Source organism: Vicugna pacos, chromosome 36, assembly GCF_048564905.1.
Source record: "Vicugna pacos chromosome 36, VicPac4, whole genome shotgun sequence".
Lineage (NCBI taxonomy): Eukaryota > Metazoa > Chordata > Mammalia > Artiodactyla > Camelidae > Vicugna > Vicugna pacos.
Genome location: NC_133022.1, coordinates 2880583 through 2899601, shown reverse-complemented (window position 1 = coordinate 2899601; position 19019 = coordinate 2880583). Strand labels below are relative to the sequence as shown.

The 19019-nt window shown below is 55.6% G+C and overlaps 1 protein-coding gene across 1 annotated transcript in view; it reads right to left on the bottom strand.

Annotated features, from left to right (window-relative positions):
- EGFR (epidermal growth factor receptor) overlaps positions 1–19019 on the bottom strand; it is a 179700-nt gene that overhangs the window by 13605 nt on the left and 147076 nt on the right. Inside the window, 7 exon segments of the mRNA XM_072955552.1 lie at positions 1123–1198; positions 1790–1945; positions 8551–8736; positions 13608–13706; positions 14273–14395; positions 15331–15472; positions 17385–17423. Coding sequence (XP_072811653.1) covers positions 1123–1198; positions 1790–1945; positions 8551–8736; positions 13608–13706; positions 14273–14395; positions 15331–15472; positions 17385–17423 — 821 coding nt within the window.

Below are 19019 nucleotides of genomic sequence, written 5' to 3'. Positions count from 1 at the left end.
TCGGGGGGAGGAGATAGATCTTGCAAATGACTGAAAATAAGGAGGCACTGGAGTAACTTTATGTCCTGATCTGCGTGGTTAACTGCAGGCAGCTCAGCTCACTCCCACGTATATATACAAATTCATTTACTCATTCACTGAAGTCTGCGTCTTTGTAAAGCTTACATTCTAGCAGAAGAGGTAGACAAAGATCCACGAAATTTTTTAAAATACATATGGGAAGTGAATAATGCTTTGGGGAAAAAAAGCGCTAAATGGACAATACCCTTTGTGACTTTGTCTTTGTGACCTGACCAAATTCCTCCTGGAAATTCCTTTCAACTGAACGTTTTTATGGGGGTGGGGTGACTCCTTGCTTCTCCTCCATTGACTTAAAAGCTGGGACAGGCTGTTAATCCACAGATTAACGCGGATCAGGTGTTTGGCAAGCTTTCTGCAGATTTGGGGTGACATGGGGGGACCGATGGTGGCGAAACAGCGGGCAGCGCCTGGCACGCCGTCAGTGGATGTGCTGGGGCAGTTTTCTTAAAGGCGAGCCCCCTTCACGTTCGGAGGCCAGAACGTGAAAGGCGTGTTTGAGGAGAGAGCCCTTCAGGGGCCGGAGCACGGGGCTGGGGCGGGGATGTGGAGGGACAAAGAGAATCAGGTCCCCGTGAGCTGGCCCTCTCCTCTATTTTCCCGCAGACGCCGCCTCACAGCGCATCCCTGCCAAGCCCTCTCTGACACACAGGCTGCACACACCACACGAACCAACAGCCACCGGGTTATCAGTCACCCATAAAGCCACACTTCTCGCTTGTCATCTGCCTTTCGTTCACTTCACACTCAAGCCAAGAGGTCACGATGGGTTTGATGTCGCGGGTCCAGGCAGTGCCTCAGTGCAAGCTCCATCGCTCCCATCGCCCTCTCTCCTAACAAGCTCACTGACACCTCCAGTGACATTCGGCGCGGCAGTCAGCCCCAGTTTCCTCTCTCCCGTTTTCTAGGGGAACAGACAAGGCAGTGGTGACGGTGCCAATGATGGTCACTGCCCGCGGTGACGGAGCGGGTCCTGTAAAACCGGCCACAGCACGAGCCAGCGGAGCCTCGGCCCCATCCACCGGCCTCAGGGGCTCGACTCACCGTAGCTCCAGACGTCACTCTGGTGGGTGTAAATTCGGTGCAAAATCGATTCCAAAGCCATCCACTTGATGGGCACCTGGGGATGGCGAGAGAGAAACAGTAATAAGACCACTTTTTAGCTTCTCTCTGTTGAAGAGACAATACATCACACTGGGGCAAATTACCAGCGGCAAATCCGGGGCCACCCCCACCCCGACCCCCCGGCCCAGGGCTCCTGCCCAGCGGGAGGAGAGCCTTCAGTCCGGCAGAGAGCAGGTCCGCTCGGCCCCAGAGCTGGGGGGCCCCGGCCGGGCCCTGTGTTTGTGGGTGTCTGAGCGAAACTGAAGGGGGGGCAGCTGACCCGGCGCGCCTGGAGGGTCCAAGAGGAGGGTGGCGCCCCTCACTGCTGGGAGAGCCCGTGCCCCTTGGGAGCTCCGGGGACAACTGGGGGGCTCTCCGTGCTGCTCTCAGGGCCCGTAACCGTGGCCCATGGTCACCAAGAGATGCAGCTGGAATCGTGTCACCACTGCCTTTGGCTTCTCGATGTGTTGGGAAGACCTTGTTCACTTTCCCAGCAAACCTGGCTCGACCCGGGTGTGGGTGGCAGCCGCGGTGCCTCACCCAGGTCGTCCCGAGGGCGCCCCTGCTCGGCGAGCCCGCCCCACCCCGACCCCCGCCGGCTCCTTACTTTGCCCCCTTCCGCGTGGTACTCCTTCTCCTCGGCGCCGAGCAGCTTGGCCAGCCCGAAGTCCGTGATCCTGACGTGCTGCGGGGTCTTCACCAGCACGTTCCTGGCCGCCAGGTCCCGGTGCACCAAGCGCCGGTCTTCCAGGTAGTTCATGCCCTGAAAGGGGGGGGCGCGGGCGGGGATCGAGCGGGAGCCCCGGTGCAGGGCTCAGGGTCGCGTGCGCAGCAGCCTTGGGGCCCCTCCCCGCCGGGAAGGCGCTGGACCGCCCTGGGACGTCCCTTGACAGACACAGCAAGTTGCACCTTGAGACGACAGTGACTCTGCTCCACGGATGAAAAGGTGGAGTCATGAAGCATCACTAGCTCCCGACTTACTAGCTTGTCTCCGTCCAGTTACTCAGGTTTCAAACTCAGATGAAGCCAGTGGAAGAGGCCGGGCTGAGACCTGGCTCTGGACCACGTGCCACCTGCCCGGCCTCGCCTTCCCTGCAACCAGCGCCTCCGGGGCGCCGCCCTCTGCGGCCTCAGGGCTGGGAGCCCCCTCTCCCACACCTCCCTGGACTATCTCATTGGATTCAGTACCAGGAAAAGTTCTGTCCTGTTTTATTCTTTCTGTCTCTTTTTATTTGAAGTCATGTGGATATTGAATTTGCTTTACAAAGTGCCACTCCCCACCCCTCCCCGGCTGCCTCCTCGATTCTGCTGTAGTTAGAATCAAGGCTGCAAGAGGAAGAAAGAATATTGGAGCAGCAGCCAGCACAGTGCCCGCGACACGTCGTGAATTCTCCGACGTGCAGTTGTCCCTTGGTACCCGTGAGGTCAGTTCCCGGGCCCCCTCCCCTTCCCACCCAAAGCTGCAGAAACTCAAGTCCCTTATATAAAATAGCACGGAATTTGTAGAAACCTGCACACGCCCTCCTGCATATTTAAAATCGTCTCTAGATGACTTGTGACACCTAACACGACGTGCATGGCTGTCAACATCATGTGAACGCTACGTAAACAGTTGCCCGTGCCCAGCTTTGTTTTTTGGAGCTTTCTGGATTTTTTTTGCCCCCAAAATATGTTTGACTCATGATTGGTTGATTCTGCAAGGCTGACCGCGTGACCCCTCAACTCCAGTCCTTGTCCACAGCCTTCTTGGCATCTTTTGTCACCTGCCCCTCCTCCCCGGACAGGCAGGGGTGACCTCCCACCCCGACCCCTGGCTTGATGCCTGTTCCCAGTGAGCCAAGCTCCCTGGGGTCCTCTGGGAGCCCTAACCTGCCGGCCTGAGCGTGGCAGCCCTCCCCTGTGGGCAGGGCCAGACCCGCGGGCAGGAGGAGAGGAGGGTCCAGTTCTGCACATGCCCGGTGTCGTCGGTACCACATTCTCTGCACCTGCTCACAACGGCCGCTTCCTCGCTCCGGCCAGGAGGGTGGGCCCCCTTTCCAGGACACTCCCGAACTCGCCAGCAGAGCAAGAATCACAGAAATGCTCACTGAAGTGCACGGAACGGGAACGGACCGGTTCAAACAGCTCTGCCTTCCTCTGCAGCTCCATTTTAGCACAAACACAGGGAGCACGTGCAGATAAGAACAGATCCCACGTTTTCTGGCAAGTTCTTTGCTTCCTTTTGCATAGATGCTTAGGTAAAAGGTATTAATGAACTTGTCGTATTGTAGGGAACTTGACAAATTTTCTTTCTAGAGTCCCAAACTAGCCATCACTGGGAAACAGGATCTTATAAAGGAACTACCAGGAATTAGCCAATTTTTGAGGCCTTGAATTGAGGCGGGAAGCCCCATAAAAAGACCAGCAGGACCCCCAGCAGGGCCACTGCTCTCCCGCCGGCACCACCCGGCTCCCTGGCCCAGAGGCTCTATCTCACTTTTTGCCTCTGAAACGGCTTACTTACTCCTAAAGTTCTATTGGTTCCCTGAGCTCACTTCTGATTGGTCCACTTCCCTAACTTCTGATTGGTCCATTTTGTAGTACTTCATTTGCATGGAGCTCACTCCTGATTGGTTATTTCTCTCCCTCCTGATTGGTCCATTTCTACAAAGCTTGTTCCTGGTTGGTCAACTTCTGTTATACTTTATTTGCATATGATGTTGCAAAGTGTAAAACTGGCAGCCTGTAAAGGCCTGTGTAAACCTACAGACGGGGTCCAGAGCTTGGAGTGTTAACTCCTCTGGGCCCGCTGGGGTAATAAACCTGAGTTCTCCAACCCTCGGAGTGCTGCTTGGTCTCTCGCCTGGATCCAGGTTGTTGTCACAACTGAGCTGTAACACGTTTTTCTGCAACATTTCGTTTTTCTTTTCTTGGGGAAAAAATGAAAATGCCCCCCTTGTATTATCTAGAAAGCTCTTGAATGCTTAAGATGTCGTTTGATTTATGTTTTTTTCTTGGGAGGGGGCCGGATTAGGTCTATTTGTTTATTTTTGATGGAGGGGCTGGGGATGGAACCCAGGACCTGACACATGCTGAGCACAGGCTCCACCACTGAGCGATACCCGCGCCCCTGTTGTTTGACTTAAATGTTTCCTTTCCTGAACTGTCTCAGGTGCCGGGACATAAGTCTGAGGGGCTCCTGTCCACTCCGGAGGGAGCTAGCAGGTGTCCCCCTGGAATATCACTTCCAAATTAGGAACTGTTATTTAGGGACGGAGTGTGGGGAGGGGGAGGGAAGCCGTGCTGAGGAGACACTTCCCAGCAAGGCAGGACCTCCTACCGCCTTGTCACCTCTAACAGATGGCACCGTGCACCCCTGCCCCACTTCCCCCCACTGCTCAGGTCTTAAAAGGACCAGAGCGACTGCAATAAATCGGGATGTTTTCTCAGAACAGCAGTCATCAGGGGAGGCTGGGAAAGGGGAGCTAAGTGCACTTCCCATATTCCGGAGCACACAGCTAATCCGCAGAGGGGCTTCCATCAGAGGCAACTCGGGGGCGAGATTCGACTCCTCTGAACTTTGATAAAACTTCCTTCACTGGGCTCTGCCCCGCATTACAGAGGCAGCTTGAAAGGCCAGCTCTGGGCCCAGCAGGGTTATATTTTAACCAGGCACCAAAGATAAGGGCCCTGACGTGGCTCACGAGCTCTCGGAATCCAAACAGACACCCACAGGAAGGAATACCCGTGTGAGCCTCGCGGGACCTCTGGGAAACTCATTTCCCCGAATCTGCTCGGAGAGCCTCGCTTTGATTTAGCGGAACGGATTTGTTTTGTTGGTTAGGATCTGAGAGCCGGGGTGGGTGTCACAACACTTAGATTAAAAAGGGATTTGATGAGCCACTCTGGGTCCTGGGCGCGCGCTGGGCTCGGAAGACTTTCCTGGAACAGCATCCTCGGAAGAAGAAAGGCCTGGGGTGGGCCTGCCACGTGCGGACTGTCTTCCCAGGCGACGCTGGGGCAGAGCCCGGACGGAGGGGCAGGAGTGAGCCGCACTTCTGGTCTAGTTTTCAGCCACCAAGTGCAGAAGCCAGAGGAGCGCTGACTTGGTGATGAAGATGCAAAGGCAGAAAGTAGGGGAGGAGGGTAGGCAGGGGGCTGGGGAGACTGCAGGAAAGCCTGGCCTCCCCCCCACCGAACGCCTGCCCTCAGAAGAGGCAGGAACGAGTGAGACCGCCCTGTCCCGCCCAGAGGCCACGGGGCACCAGCACGGCTGGGCTCTCGGGCCTGCGGGTCCTCCTCTGACCCAGGTCAAGTGCGGGCAGAGAGCACAGGCCTGGGAGCAGGGATGCCTGGACTCAGATCGCGATTTTGCTCCCTGCTAGCCTGAGACCGTGGCAAGTTTCCAAAACACCCCAGGCCTCACCTTCCCCTTCTGTCTCACGGTTAGGAGTCCTGATCTGGACCACAGAGAAGCCGGGGGTGGGGGAGCAGCCCTGGGGCTGAGGGCCAGGCTCCTGGGCCCGGATGGGAGGTTGTGCACTTGAAGCTGCACAGAGCGGTCAGGGCCTCCTTCCCGATGGCTGAGCGAGGCTGACCGATGATGACGGCCCCTCCTCCAGCATAAACTTCATTCTCTCCCACCCCTGCTCGTCCATTGAGACCACGTTGCAATTTGCCAACATGGGCTCCATGACATGGCACCTCGAACCAGCCCCAAGTGGCCGGGATGTCCTGTAACATCACGGGGTGTGGCCACGCCCTCCCCTCCCTGGGATGTGTGTGCCCTCAGCTGCTCACGTGCCCCGAGAGCCCGAACAACTGTGAGCAGTGCAAACACCTGGGGCTTTGCCAAATGAATCTGGACCAAACCCAGTAGTCCGTGTATTTGAAAAACGGATCTCTTGAACCGAATGGCTTTTGAAGTCCATCCTTATTAAATTGTATGTTATAGACTGAACTGTGGGTTGTTCCTCAGGGCCTCTCTCGCCCCGTCCTGGCCACCTTCACATCTCACCAAGGATCTCACATCATCCTCTGAACGCTCACTTCAGATGAAGGTAAACCCAGAGTCCCACAGGCAGAGCAGTGGGTTTAAACAGCAGATTGAAATTGTGAGTCATATTATACAGAGAACTATTCGAGAAAACTTTCAAGCCTGGGAAATGCAGCTCAGGCACTTTGGAAAACTCACACCTGACCAGGACCCCGGGCAGAGCTGAATTCGTCCTGCGGCGGGCATTGCCAGATCCGGGTTTTCGTTTTTAGCTCACATTGTGGAAGACTGATTTTTGAGGGTCACAGGAAGTTCCAATTATGCAGAGACTTGTGGTCAGGCACACATGGGGGAAAAACCGAGGAGTGAGCATCGGGTGTGCACCGGGGCCCGAGGCAGGTGCTTCCCGAGGTCCTGAGTGGGGTCCGGGGGACAGACGGCAGAGCCCCACCTTCAGCCACGAAGACGAGGGGCAGAGAGACCACCTGACAAAAGCCAGAAGTGAGATCTGAATCCACGAAACCATCCACCCAGTTCTGTATTGGGCACAACTTGGCATGGCTTTGTGTCCCTCACATGGAAAGCCACTTTCGGTGACCCTTCTGCCTCAGATAATCAGGGCAGAGACTCAGGGAGAACTTCTGGGCTCAGAGGAGACCTCCAGGAATGATTCCACGTTCAGGGAAGCCTACACGGGGTGAACCACCTCCCCGCCGACATCAGCCACTGTACGGAGTGGCACAGAGTCCCCCCCAATTTTCACGTCTCTCCAGAACCCCAGAACGTGACCTTATTCAGACATAGGGTTTAGATCTAATTAGTTAAAGATCTTGAGATGAAATTATCCTGGATGTAGGGGGTGGCTAGTGTCTTTCAAGAGAGAAGGTGATGAGGACTCAGACACGGGCAAGGAGGCCACGTGAAGATGGAGGCAGAGATGGGAGAGGTGCAGCCACAAGCCAGGGAACGCCTGGACCACCAGGAATGGAAAGGGAGGCAGGAGTCTCCCCTGGAGTCTTCGGGGGGCAATGGCCCTTCTGACACCCTGACTTCTGACTCCTGACCTGTTGTGGGAGCCACCAGGCTTGTGGCAAATTTTGGTGGCAGCCCCAGGAAACCGAGACAATCATGCAGAGAAATAGCATCTTCATGTCACTGCGGCGTCTGGGGCATGTGGGCTTCACCAGGACCAGCATTTCACAACGGCATGTAACCGCTCGGTTCTGTGACCAGGTGACAGGCGGGGATCTGAGAAGGCACATCTCCAGTCCCTGGGCGCTGGGAGAAATGGACCCCGGCCGGCACCAGAGCAGCGCTGGGCTGTGTGTTATCCTGGGAGGCAGCCTCCCGCCTGGCCAGCCTGGCAGAGAGCCTCAGTTCCGGGAGGGACCCTGCCTCACCCAGAGGAGCCCATCCTGGGGTGTCCTGGGCGGCCCCGGGCGAAGAGACACCCAAAAGATGTGTCTGTTTGTCTTATGAGTCACCCGCCACTTCTGCACTACCGACCTGGGGTGAGGGGCACGACCAGTGGCCCCTGCCTACCTGGCGCCCACACGCCCCTCAGTATCCCCTACCAGTCCCGGTGCCCGAGGGAGCTGATGGGGGTGCCCACAGATGCCTTACATTCACCTGAGTGAAATATACACGCTGCCAGAAGGAAACAGAATTTAGCAAGTTGGGTTGCAAATAATGGATGCAGCGCTGGGGTCCAGAGGGAGAGGTCTGAGACGAAGAATGACCGTATGAGCAGCTAAATACCTAGCTCATTGCTATGGTCCTGTCCTCAGCTCACAGGTGGGGCCATGTCTGCACCCTCAGGCCCCCCCCCCCCCCGCCCTGCATCTGGCTGTCACAGGGGGATGTATAAGGAGCCCCGGAGAAGCATCCGTCCACCCCGGGCCGCAGCGCATCAGGCCTCAGAGCCAGCACCTGCCTGTCCACCCTACCACTCTGTCACCCGACAGCCTCGGCCCGGTGTGCTGGCCAAGTCCCAACAGGGCGAGAGCCACATCCCCATCCTTTGCCACACATCACCATGGAAAGAAAACCAGGGGAATGAGAATGCTAAAACCAGACCACACCGAGGGCACGCAACAAAGAAAATCGTGTGACTGTCGCTGAATAATTAGATTTTCAGTGTGCAGTGGGATGGGCGCTGATCTGATGCAAAAGACAATCAATTCAGTTGGTCCCAAATAAAAGTGTACGCTGTGTCCGCAAGTGCGCACACACACACACACTCTTGGCAAACTCCCGGTTACCCCAGGATGCAGAACATAAGTGTTGATTTTGCCCCTGGGGTTTTTTCTCTGGGGCCATCACTAATGATCGCGTCACCCCAGGACATGAGTCCTGCTTCGAGGCCGTACCTGCCGCGCGCCCCTCCGACTCACCTTCGCGATCTGCACGCACCAGGTGAGCAGGTGCTGGGACCCGATGTTGGCCTTGTGCTCGCGGACGTAGTCCAAGAGGCAGCCGAAGGGCATGAGCTGCGTGATGAGCTGCACCGTGGAGGTGAGGCAGATGCCCAGCAGGCGGCACACGTGAGGGTTGTCCACACTGGCCATCACGTAGGCTTCCTGCGTCAGAAGAGGAGACAGAGGGTCAGAGAGGCTCCCTGCGGTGGCCGACGGGGCGGCAGACAGAGCGTTTCCAGGGGATTTTGAGTTTGCAAGCGTGTGCTTGTGGAGGACAAGGTCCATGTGGTGCAGGGGACAGGCACGCCGGGGCTCCCAGGTGATCTGTGGGTGACACCCTCTGGGTGGATGTGGGGGTCGCTTCACAGAGAGACCCAGGCAGCCTCGCCACCGGCAGAGTATGGGCTGAAAACCACGTCTGGGCACTGCACAGTCCTCACGAAGGACTCCACCTCAAGGTCAAAAATGCTGGCAGGGCCAGTGGGAATTTGCATTTGGCCCTGCACCCTGATGCCGAGGTGCCCACCAGCTCTGGGACCCTCGCCCCGAGCGCTGTGGGGGGCGAAGGTGACAGCTCCTGGAGGGACCACGGGGGCCTCTGCCACACGCAGCAGAGAAGCCCTTTCGGTGGTCTGGCTTCCAACTCTGCGATGGACAGAAGACATTAAACATCTACGGAGATGACAGACCCCGAGAGACACCAGGATTCACCTGAAAGGGTGGTCTGCGGGGCCCCTTCCTCAGTCTTGGGATGGGAGAACCATGCTGCTTGGCAAAACCCGCCCCCTGCCCATGTCACCCCTGCAAACCCAGGGGCCGACACAGGCCCACGACTACAGACGTCATTCTGACCCTCCTGCCAGTCTTGGGTGGAGGAAGGTGATTCCATTTTCAACCCCGCACACCACCGGGCCTCTCTTTTGTCCGACTGGGAATTAGGGAATCCTCTTTCAACCCATCAATTCCATCTCTTTCCCCTTAGGATTCAAAGGGTGGTGGCCTTTTTTATAACCGAAGCCAAAGGGATCACCGGGTCTCCAGGGGAAAAGTGCGGATGCTCCTTGGCCCGTCTCACCGCTGCGGGGTGGCTGGGGTGTGGGCTGTCTCTGCAGAAGCAGGTGCAGCCAGGGCCCGGAAAAGGCACCACAGGGCCCGGAGGTGACAGTGTGGACAGAGCAGGCAGGTGGCGGGGCCGGGGGCGAGGGGCGCACGGACAGACTCCTGATCACAGACGTGACGACGCTGTTTCTGGCCTTAACCCTTCCCCTGGCCTCGCTGTTCACGGGGAAGCTGCGCACCGCCTCTCCTCCCACAGGCCTCTCTGGTCCTCCCGCTCTCTGCACCCCCGTCCCTTGCTCAGGCCCTCGCTGGCCCACGGATGCCCTTCCACCTTCTCTTTCCCTGATGGACCCCAGATCTGGCATCTTGTAGTTCTTTAAGGGAACAGGCTTCGCATTGCCTGCAAGCTTGTCAGCTGACTCCCTGGGCCCCTCCGGGTGCCACGTGAGACGCAGGGAGGTGGGGCTTACTTACTGCCTCGACTTCCCCACACCTGCTCCCGCTGCCTCGGCCCGGGCGGGGAGCACTCTGGTCCGAGGGCCTGGACCTTCCCTTCTTTGGCCACTCCAGGGGTGTCTAACACACCTCTGGGCACATAAAAACCTCAGAAACGTCACAGCCGAAATACACTGAGATCACACAAAGCCAGAAATTCAAAGCAATCAGAGACCCTGCCTCTCTCTCTCACAGGAGAAATCCCCCAGCTCTGATGTCTCTTGTCTGTTTGGATGCCTCCCAAGTGCGGGTGGGCGGGCGGCCTCTCCCCTCGTCTGCGTTGGAAACATTGAAATTATTTAACATTTATGGGCCTTCAGGCAGCCCTGAGTCTTCGAGAAGGGCTATTTATACAAAGTTAGGCCTGGAACAGCCTTGCAAGTGGTTTCCTCTGAAACCATTATTTGTCTCAAGAGGAAACTGAGGCCGAGGGAACTGGAGGGAGACCACACTTCTGACACCGGCGGGGTCTCCGCCCCTCCGGGCTCACCCCCCTCGCCCGCGACGCCTTGCTGGGTGTTCTGGTGGCTGATGGGCCACCAGAGAGCTCTAGACCTTAGGACACACACAGAGAACGTGTGTCCACCTGTTCCGCACCCTCTTTCTCTTGCCTGCCCTAAACTGAAACTGGAAAAGTCTGCAGAAACAGGAACGGGCCGTGCGATTGCCAGAAGAGCCCAGATCATGTCTCTGCTTGAGTCTGGGAAACCGTACAACCATAACACAGGAGAAATCCTCGGGCTCTTCCAATTTTCTCAAGATCTGCTTGAGATCTGGAAACTTCTGAGCGGCCCATCAGCTGGGGGGCCGTGAGGGGCTGCCCTGGACCTGGGAATCGGGGAGCAGAGCTCGGGCCGTGGGCGCTGGGCCACATAGGGCCCGCCGGAGCCCTGCCAGGTCCCCGATCCTATTACAGTTTGGTTGAGCATCAGAAGTAGGTCATCCCTTCTGCACCCCCAAACCCAGGCACGATCGGGGGGTGCTGTCCGGTCGTGCGTTCTGTTGAGTGTGTGCGGGAGTCCAAGCAAGCTTTGTTCTTTGTTATTTATCTTGGAATCTCAAAGGTGCACTGTGACCTCCAGCAAGAATGCCTGGTATTCCCCAGCGGGGCGCGCAGCCCGGCAGGCGGAGCCCGCGCTCAAGGTGGGGGGATCCCCAAGGCTGAGGTCAGAGGCCAGAGTCACACGGCGCGACAGCCTCGAGGCTCGGTGACCTTGAAAGTCCAACTCGTTTAGTCCAACTCTATTTCACGTTAGGAACTGGGGGAAAAGATTCCACCGGGTTTTAAACACCTTCAGAAGAGGCATTTGTCCACCTTGAGAGGTGGCCTCTGCATTGCACAAGCTTTACCAGTTAACGAAGCCGCTCCGGATGGGATGGATGGACCTCAGCGCTGGCCTGGGTTCAGGAACAAGAGTCAGGGTCCCGGGGGCCGGTTCCCAGTGCTTGTGAGTGTTTCAAAGCACAGGCTCAGACCCACGGGCTGCCCTGCCCCGGGATTAACTGGCTTTTCAACTCCTTGTTGAGACTGGCCCTCGGGGGGCCGGCTTCTGGGGCAGCTCCCCATCCCACCCCACCCCACGGGGGCATCGGGAGCTGCAAGGGGGGCCTCAGGCTGCCGGCGCTCAAGGAGCAGCCACGACAGGGGTGTGAGAGGACACAGAGACCAGGGCGGACAGGACACAAAAACAACAGAGGGGAGACAGACGGGGGGCAGGACAGAGACAGCAGAAGGCAGAACAGGAACTCTGAACTTTGGAAAGGCTCCCCTTCCTCTCCCTCCCACCCCACCCCTGCCCCCATAAAAGCAGATTTCTTCCAGTCTGAGGGGTCCCGGAGGGCCCTCTGCATTGAGACTCCGTCCTTCCCCAAAACCCAGCATCTGTCTTCCAAACCGCCCTCAACTCCGCACAGCAGATGCTGAAATGTCACATCTCAGCGCCGCCCACTGGAAGTGGCCAGGACGCCTTCAACGAGTGAAAAGTGAATTTCGGGAAGCCAATCGTGCAGAACGGATTTCCTTCTGAGCAGCGCAGGTGAACAACGTAGAAGGATGTAAGTGAAGGGCCTTTGCAAACTGACTGTTTGCTGTACTTCGTGGGGTTGTGGAAACAGGAGCTGACAGTTTGCCAACAGCCTCCACCTTAACACATAAACCGTTACAACGAAAGGTAAATTGGTTTGATGAGTATTTCACTAAGGTGTCAGAGTTTCTGTTGCACTGTATTAATGCGTCATCTTTCGTGCAGAAAGTACTGGGGAGAGACTTTCCCGCTGCAGCGAAGTCAGGGGAGGCTGCCTGGAGGAAACGGAGGTGCAGAGGGTTTACCCTGGGAAACTCACTGCATCTGGACACGTTTTAAAAAAGCCCCGGGTCGAAATATATTCAAGATCTTGTAGTGGCTCACGGTGAAAGAGAATATGAAAAGGGATATATGTACATTCATGTGTGACTGAAGCACTGCGCTGTGCACCAGAAATGGACGCAGCGTTGTAAACTGACTATAACTCAGTTAAAAAAAAAGGTCCATGTTGGCTTGCTTACCGCACATTTTGTGGGTTAGCTACAAGAGTGAAGATTATTGCATTTGGCTTTGTCCTCCTGGTTTTAAGATGAACTAAGTTCTCTAGATTTCTGAGTCAGTAAAGGCAGTCATTTTTCTTTCCTTTCTTTCTTTCTTTTTTTTTTTTTTTTGGACTGTTTCCCTAATCCACTGCTGAGCCCCTCCACCTCCTCTTTCTCTGGCTCTGCCTTGGGACGTCCACCCACAGCAAGCAGAGGCCGGTGCTGTCAACCCGGGACCCTGAGGGTGGGATCTTGCAGTGGGTTCTGCCAGACTCCAGAATGGCCCCCTTCTTCATCCAGCCTCTTTCTAAGAGTGCACAGTCAGGGTCCAGAGAAGGTGGACAAAGTTCAGCAGAATCGAAAGGGAAAACACATAACAATGATCTTGTAGAATATTTCCAAGACTCGCAGCCATCAGCAGACACTAGAAATAACATTTAGTTACTCTCAGAGAAAGCACGGAAGGTGAGCAACACCACATGGTTAATCCGAGGCACCTTTAAAAACCCATTTCACAGATGAGATAAGTTGTGGCACAAAATGAGCAGGCGTTTCAAGAGTCAGAAGGAACCGGGCTGGAGGCCTACCCCAGCCACGCGATGCCTCCCCTTCTCCATCCAGAGCCTGCCGAGCACAACTTTACCCCCACAGGCTCACTGGGAGCAGGTGGAAAGCCACTAGCAGGCAGGCAGCCCCTGGTGGATGCCTGGGGACAGCAAATTTCCATCCTTTTTGGGGGCGATAATTCAATGGAAGAGGGGTGTCCTCCCCGTGAGACGGAATTACACCAACTTCAGCCACAAGGAGAGAAGACAGGAGCAGCGACCACTGAAAATGTGGTGGTGGGAAAAGCCTGAAACAGAGCAATGTGCCGCCAGCCGCGGGACAGCCAGAGAGCAAAGCAGAAACTCACGTCCAGGATTTCCTTGTTGGCTTTCGGAGACGTGGCTTCTCTCAACTCCTTGATCGCGACCGGAATTTTAACCTTCTCGCCTTCTGGGATCCAGAGTCCCTGAGATGAAGAGAGGGAGAGACGCTGGCTGGCAATTGTCACACAGGTACCGCGGGATGCGTGGGCTGGTGGGGCGTCATTAGGCGCCCCGCTCTAAATGGCGAGGTGTCGAGAGTCACGACACATCAGTATCTCTTTACCCATCCTGTTCCCGGGACCAGAGCCGTTACATTAACCATGTCACTTTGTCCAGAATTCTGAGATACTGGGTCCAGGCCGAACTGAAATCTGAATTTAGGCAAAGAGCATGTAGAAAAAGAAATGACAAGGAAGCTGCTCTGAGCTGGACTTTATTCCCACGCTGTCCTGCGGTGATAAGTGGCCGTCTTTCAGACTCACGTGTGCCACCAGCCCGCGAGCTGCAGTCCCTGAAAATGTCTGTGCCTGAGTACAGGTCTCAGCGGACCACTTACTTGTCACCATAACAGATTTCCTCTGGACAACCTGGGGAAAATATTGGTGCTTCCCAAACTCTCAGTGGCAGAAAGACCATGACAAAGACCTTGGCCGAGGGGGGCTCCCCCACCAGAGCCGGGCCCCGAAGCCTCGGTGCACGGGGGGCTCACCTTGTACACTGTGCCGAACGCGCCGGAGCCCAGCACCTTGACCTTTTTGAATTCTGTTTCCTTCAGGATCCTCAAGAGAGCTTGGTTGGGAGCTTCTCCGCTAGGTGTCAGAGGCTCGACCAGCTGGGAGGGACAGGGGAAGAGCTGAGGCCACCAGCCCCGGGAGGGCTGTCGGGTCCAGATGTGCCGGGACCCCCGTGCACCTGTGCCTGGGCACCGGGAATGGCCCTGCTCACTCAGGAGACGGGGCCGCCTGCTCTAAGCAACGTCACGAGAGGCTTGGCAGGATGGGGCCCGACCGCGGCTGCAGGCCTCCGTGAAGCCAGCAGCTCCGCTGCTGCAAGTGCCACTTCCACTCCTGTCTCCAGGCCAATTAGCTGGACTGAGAAAACCCGGGTGAGGACAGTGGTGGTTGTGACCCCCTCACATGCCAGTGCCGTGATGCTCCGAGCTGCTGTGGTGGGGGGAGGTGTGGGGTCCCTCCTCCCAGGGACCCGGCCTCCGACACATGGGGGAACACGGATGCTGGCAGAGGACCCTGTTCATGGGAATCACAGAGTCAGGGATAACGCTGGTCACAGACAGCGCTCAAAAAGCAGCAGCCACAGGTGTGGACAGTGGCATATTCCCAAATTAACATCTCCGGAACCACAGGGCCTTCACAGAAACAGCAGGTGTCTGTGCCCCAGCCTTCCTCCTCGCCGGGGCCGCGCTGGGGGGCAGGGGGGCGAACGGGGGGCACCGTATTGAACACCGGCGGCCACAGCCCTGTATCTTGCAGGACTCATCCCAGAAACAGCTGCGTTTCCCTGCATCCACGTACCAAAATGTACATGTGATGGTCATAACTGGACATTCGGAGGTTCTTAATGTTTTTTTTAACATTGCAATTAACAAAGTATAATAACACGATGACATTTAAAATGCAAGCTTGCACCTGCCATTCCCCACCTTGCTCCCCGCGGGGGGAGGGAGGGGGAAGGGAGAATGGGAGGAGGAGGGAGGGGGAGGGGTAAGGGATGGGGGAGGGGACGCCCCCCGACTGCGCACGCGCTCACCTCGCGCTCCTGCAGCAGCCGGCGCAGCGTGCGCTTGCGGACAATGTGGCGTCTGCGCAGGAAGAGGCCGACCCCCAGGGCCAGCACCACCACCATCAGGAGGCCCCCCACGATCCCGGTGGCGATGGACGGAATCTTGGGCCTGGAAGGAGCGGGAGACGCACAGGGTGGGTGAGATCTGCGGGCAGACTCTGTTTCATATGGTTTCCCGCATGGTCTGACACTGTGGCATTGTTTAAAACCATCTCAGAAAAGTGGGGTACGGCGCGGATGCTGAAGGAGAGAAGGCACAGACTGGAGGACCAGTCCTAGGGCAGGGGTTCCGACTTTTCCAGTGTGGGAGCCTCCCTACCCTGCTTTTTCACATTTTTTAAATTGAGGTGGCATTTGGACTTCTCCAGATAATGATTATATTTTCATCCGCAGATAAAGAAGGCAAATAATTGGAAAAAACTGACTTCAGCCATACTTTTCATATGAATTTGTGTCTCCGTGCATTTCCAGTGTGGCACTCCACACACACACACGAGAGGCGTGGTGTCTACTGGCCAGGCTGGATGGAGGGACCCTTCCAAAAATGTTGGGACTTTTGAAGGGACCCTTGGCTTTCCAGATGGGACCACGGCGTGTGAAATACTGTAGGGGTGACCTGGAGGAGGCGAGGCCTCGCAGGATTCTGACACACAGCACACTGCTGGCCTGGATGAGCCACATCGCCAGGCCAGCCGCAAACCTCTCCAGTCCTCCCCTCCCTCCCACGGAGCTCGGGGGAGCAAACCCTCAAAACTCGGGTTCTCTCTGGGGAAAGAGCCATCTGAATTGGCAGATTTCTGCATTTTGAATCTTTATGAAGCCATTCTTTTTAAGCACCTGTGCCATCTGAGGTTCTGGTAAGCTTTATTTTTTCAGGTAGAAATGTTAATATTAAAGATTAAATTAGTAGCACCATTTGCGTATCAAATGTGCCAGCATCTTTACAAATTTCTCCTAAGTGGGTCGAGCGTACGTCATGTAAATAGGATTTACACTTTCTTCTTAGCGAGTGCAAAAGTCATCTCCTGAGTTACCCCGTCTCCCCAGTGAATGCAGTTTGAATTAATGGGTTTTAACCATTTTGAAGGGAGCAGTGGAAGCTATTAAAGACGAATCTGTACAGAGTTACGCGTTCCGTGGGAAGAAAAGGCGAGCGAGAGAAAAGAGGAAGAAAAAATTGAAAGGAGTAAATATAACAAAAGAACGGTCATTGGCTGGTTTCAAGGTGGGACAAGGTGGACATCGCCATCACTAAGACATTGATTGTAGGATGAAGACCAGACGGAGCTCGCTGGTGTCCTCATAAAAGGAAATCTTTATCTTTGGGAACCCGCCCTATTTGTTTTTAATGTTTTTCACTTGAAGGCGGGTGGGATGGTGAGCTGACTGACCTTGAGAAAGGTTGCTGGGGGAAGGAATTTGGTAAATATTACTAGAAATGGCGGAGGTGCCTGGAAGTTTGGCTAGTGTCCTGGGAGGGACGTGAGGAAAGGCTGGTGCGTGGCTTGTGTTATATCATTCCGATTCCTCGACAAACATTATTATTGGTGACACCACTGTTTCCTGGTGAGTCTGAGCAAGAATTCTCGTTTCTGCTTGTCTCAGTGCAGCATTTCAGGCAATGATGAGAAACCGATCACAGCTGAAATGCTAAAGGAAGCCACGGGAGCTTTGTCATCGAACCCAGAAAGCTCACCAAAACCCAGGTTTGTCGTAAGGCCACCTGGGTCAGGGAGGAAAAAGAAGAGACGTTGGAAGAGAAGAAGGAGCCAGCAAAACTTGGTGACCCCAGAAGTCAGAGACGGGCTGCAGACAAAGTGGAGCGCTGGGCAGTGAGGACCAGCGCCCCAGGACTCAGGCCCCGGGTCTCCCACCGAAGCACGGCCAGCATTGTGCAGGGGGGTCTCCCAGGGGTGCCCAGGCTGGCCCAGGGGAGGGGCGAGGACCTGCCAAGGCAGAGGGCAGCGTGACCTTCACCGGGGGTCCCTTTGTTCATTTCTGGTCAGAGCTCAGCCACTTACCGGTTCTCTGCACAGCCTTTGAGACCTGGCCCGTCACAGCTGTGGGGATTGAAAACGAGAAATACACGTCTTGATCATTTGACTTTTTTAGCATTGGTTCTTCTCGGAAAGTTCTTACTAACTTGTGAGGCATCCTGGGTCAAATGACTTACATCAGAATCACAGTGCATCGCAATGCTGGTTCATCATTTACTTATTATCCATGGATTCGTTTGCTCGTTCGCTCAGCAAGTGTGTTTGAGAGACAGGGGTTGTTCTAACACTGGGCAAAGCGGGCGGTTTGTGGTCTTCATTACGGAAAGGTTCTCGGCTCTTACTTCTGATACAGGTGACAGCTGTCTGACAGCTGGCTCTGGAACGTCCATGCGGGCGGGGAGCAGAGGGGGCCGAGGCTAGAACCATCTCCTGGGCCATACTGATTAGGGAGCTGGGGGGTAGGGGGACAAGTGGAGACAGGCGTGCTAGCAAATCGGGGTGATGATGGCAGACCCAGAAGGCCAGGAGCTTCCGCACACCTGAAATGTACACGAAGCCGAGGCACCGTTTCTCTTAACGTGGCTCAGCAGCTGGGCTCCCTTCTACGGGCGAGACCACCGTCTGTTACTTTGATTACACGATGGTGGTCGAAAAGGCAGAATAAATTGGCTCTGAAGGACTGCAACATTTGTCATTATGAACACCGACAAGAAAATGAAATTTTCCCATTAAATGGAAGAGACGGACACTCATGGCTGGAGAAGGATGAAGCGTGCACTTCACATACATGAAGGGACAGGCGCTCGGTGCGGGGGGGGCACACACTGGCAACGGGGTCTCATCATTTTCTATTTCATTGAAAGGCCTCTGATCGCTACCCCGGTCCTCTGGGTTTGGAGGGTCTGAGACCTCCTTCCATGCAGTCAGAAGATGCGGTCCCAGCCCTGCAAGTGTTGGGCGGCCTTCATCCCTCCCCAGGGTTGTTCAGGCAGTGGAACACCCGGGAGCTCTCCTTTTTTCCACAATCTGTTAGCTCCTAGGAAAACCCGAATCGTCAGAGACGAAAAACACTCGCTAATGGCTGACCACGGATAAAACTGAACCGTATTCAAAATACCCTTTCTGTCTAGTGTTTTTTTCCCCCATAATGCCTGTCTGTGTCCAGACTGGAACAGCATGGGAACACCAGGCCGGGCGGACGGCCTAAATCGCAAACTGGAATTGCAAATTTGGGGCGAGAATTGGGGTTTTGTGCAGCCTGGGACACTTGTGGGATTGCCAGCGAGGAGCTCCTGATGGGTGAGATGCTCATGGGGAAGGCTGGGCAAGTTTATATTTGGAGAGATGACTGGCTGGGACAGTCACAGCACAGGGACCACACAGGGGGGCGATGTGAGCACCAGCAGATTGGAGGTCCTCGGGAAAGCTGAGGGCACCGTGCGGAACTCTGCAGAAATGACCGCTCAACACCAAGCAAAGAGGCCGTATCCCACTGTCGTTTAATTTTATCAGAAAAATTACTCCTTGTCTTCCCACTTGACTTATTCTTTTTTGTTACATGTAATTAAAACAGGCAAAATTTCATATTATTTAATCAGCATAAAACTTCAAAGAAGCCTTCCCCTCACAATTTCCTATGAAAATGTGGCCCCATTTAAA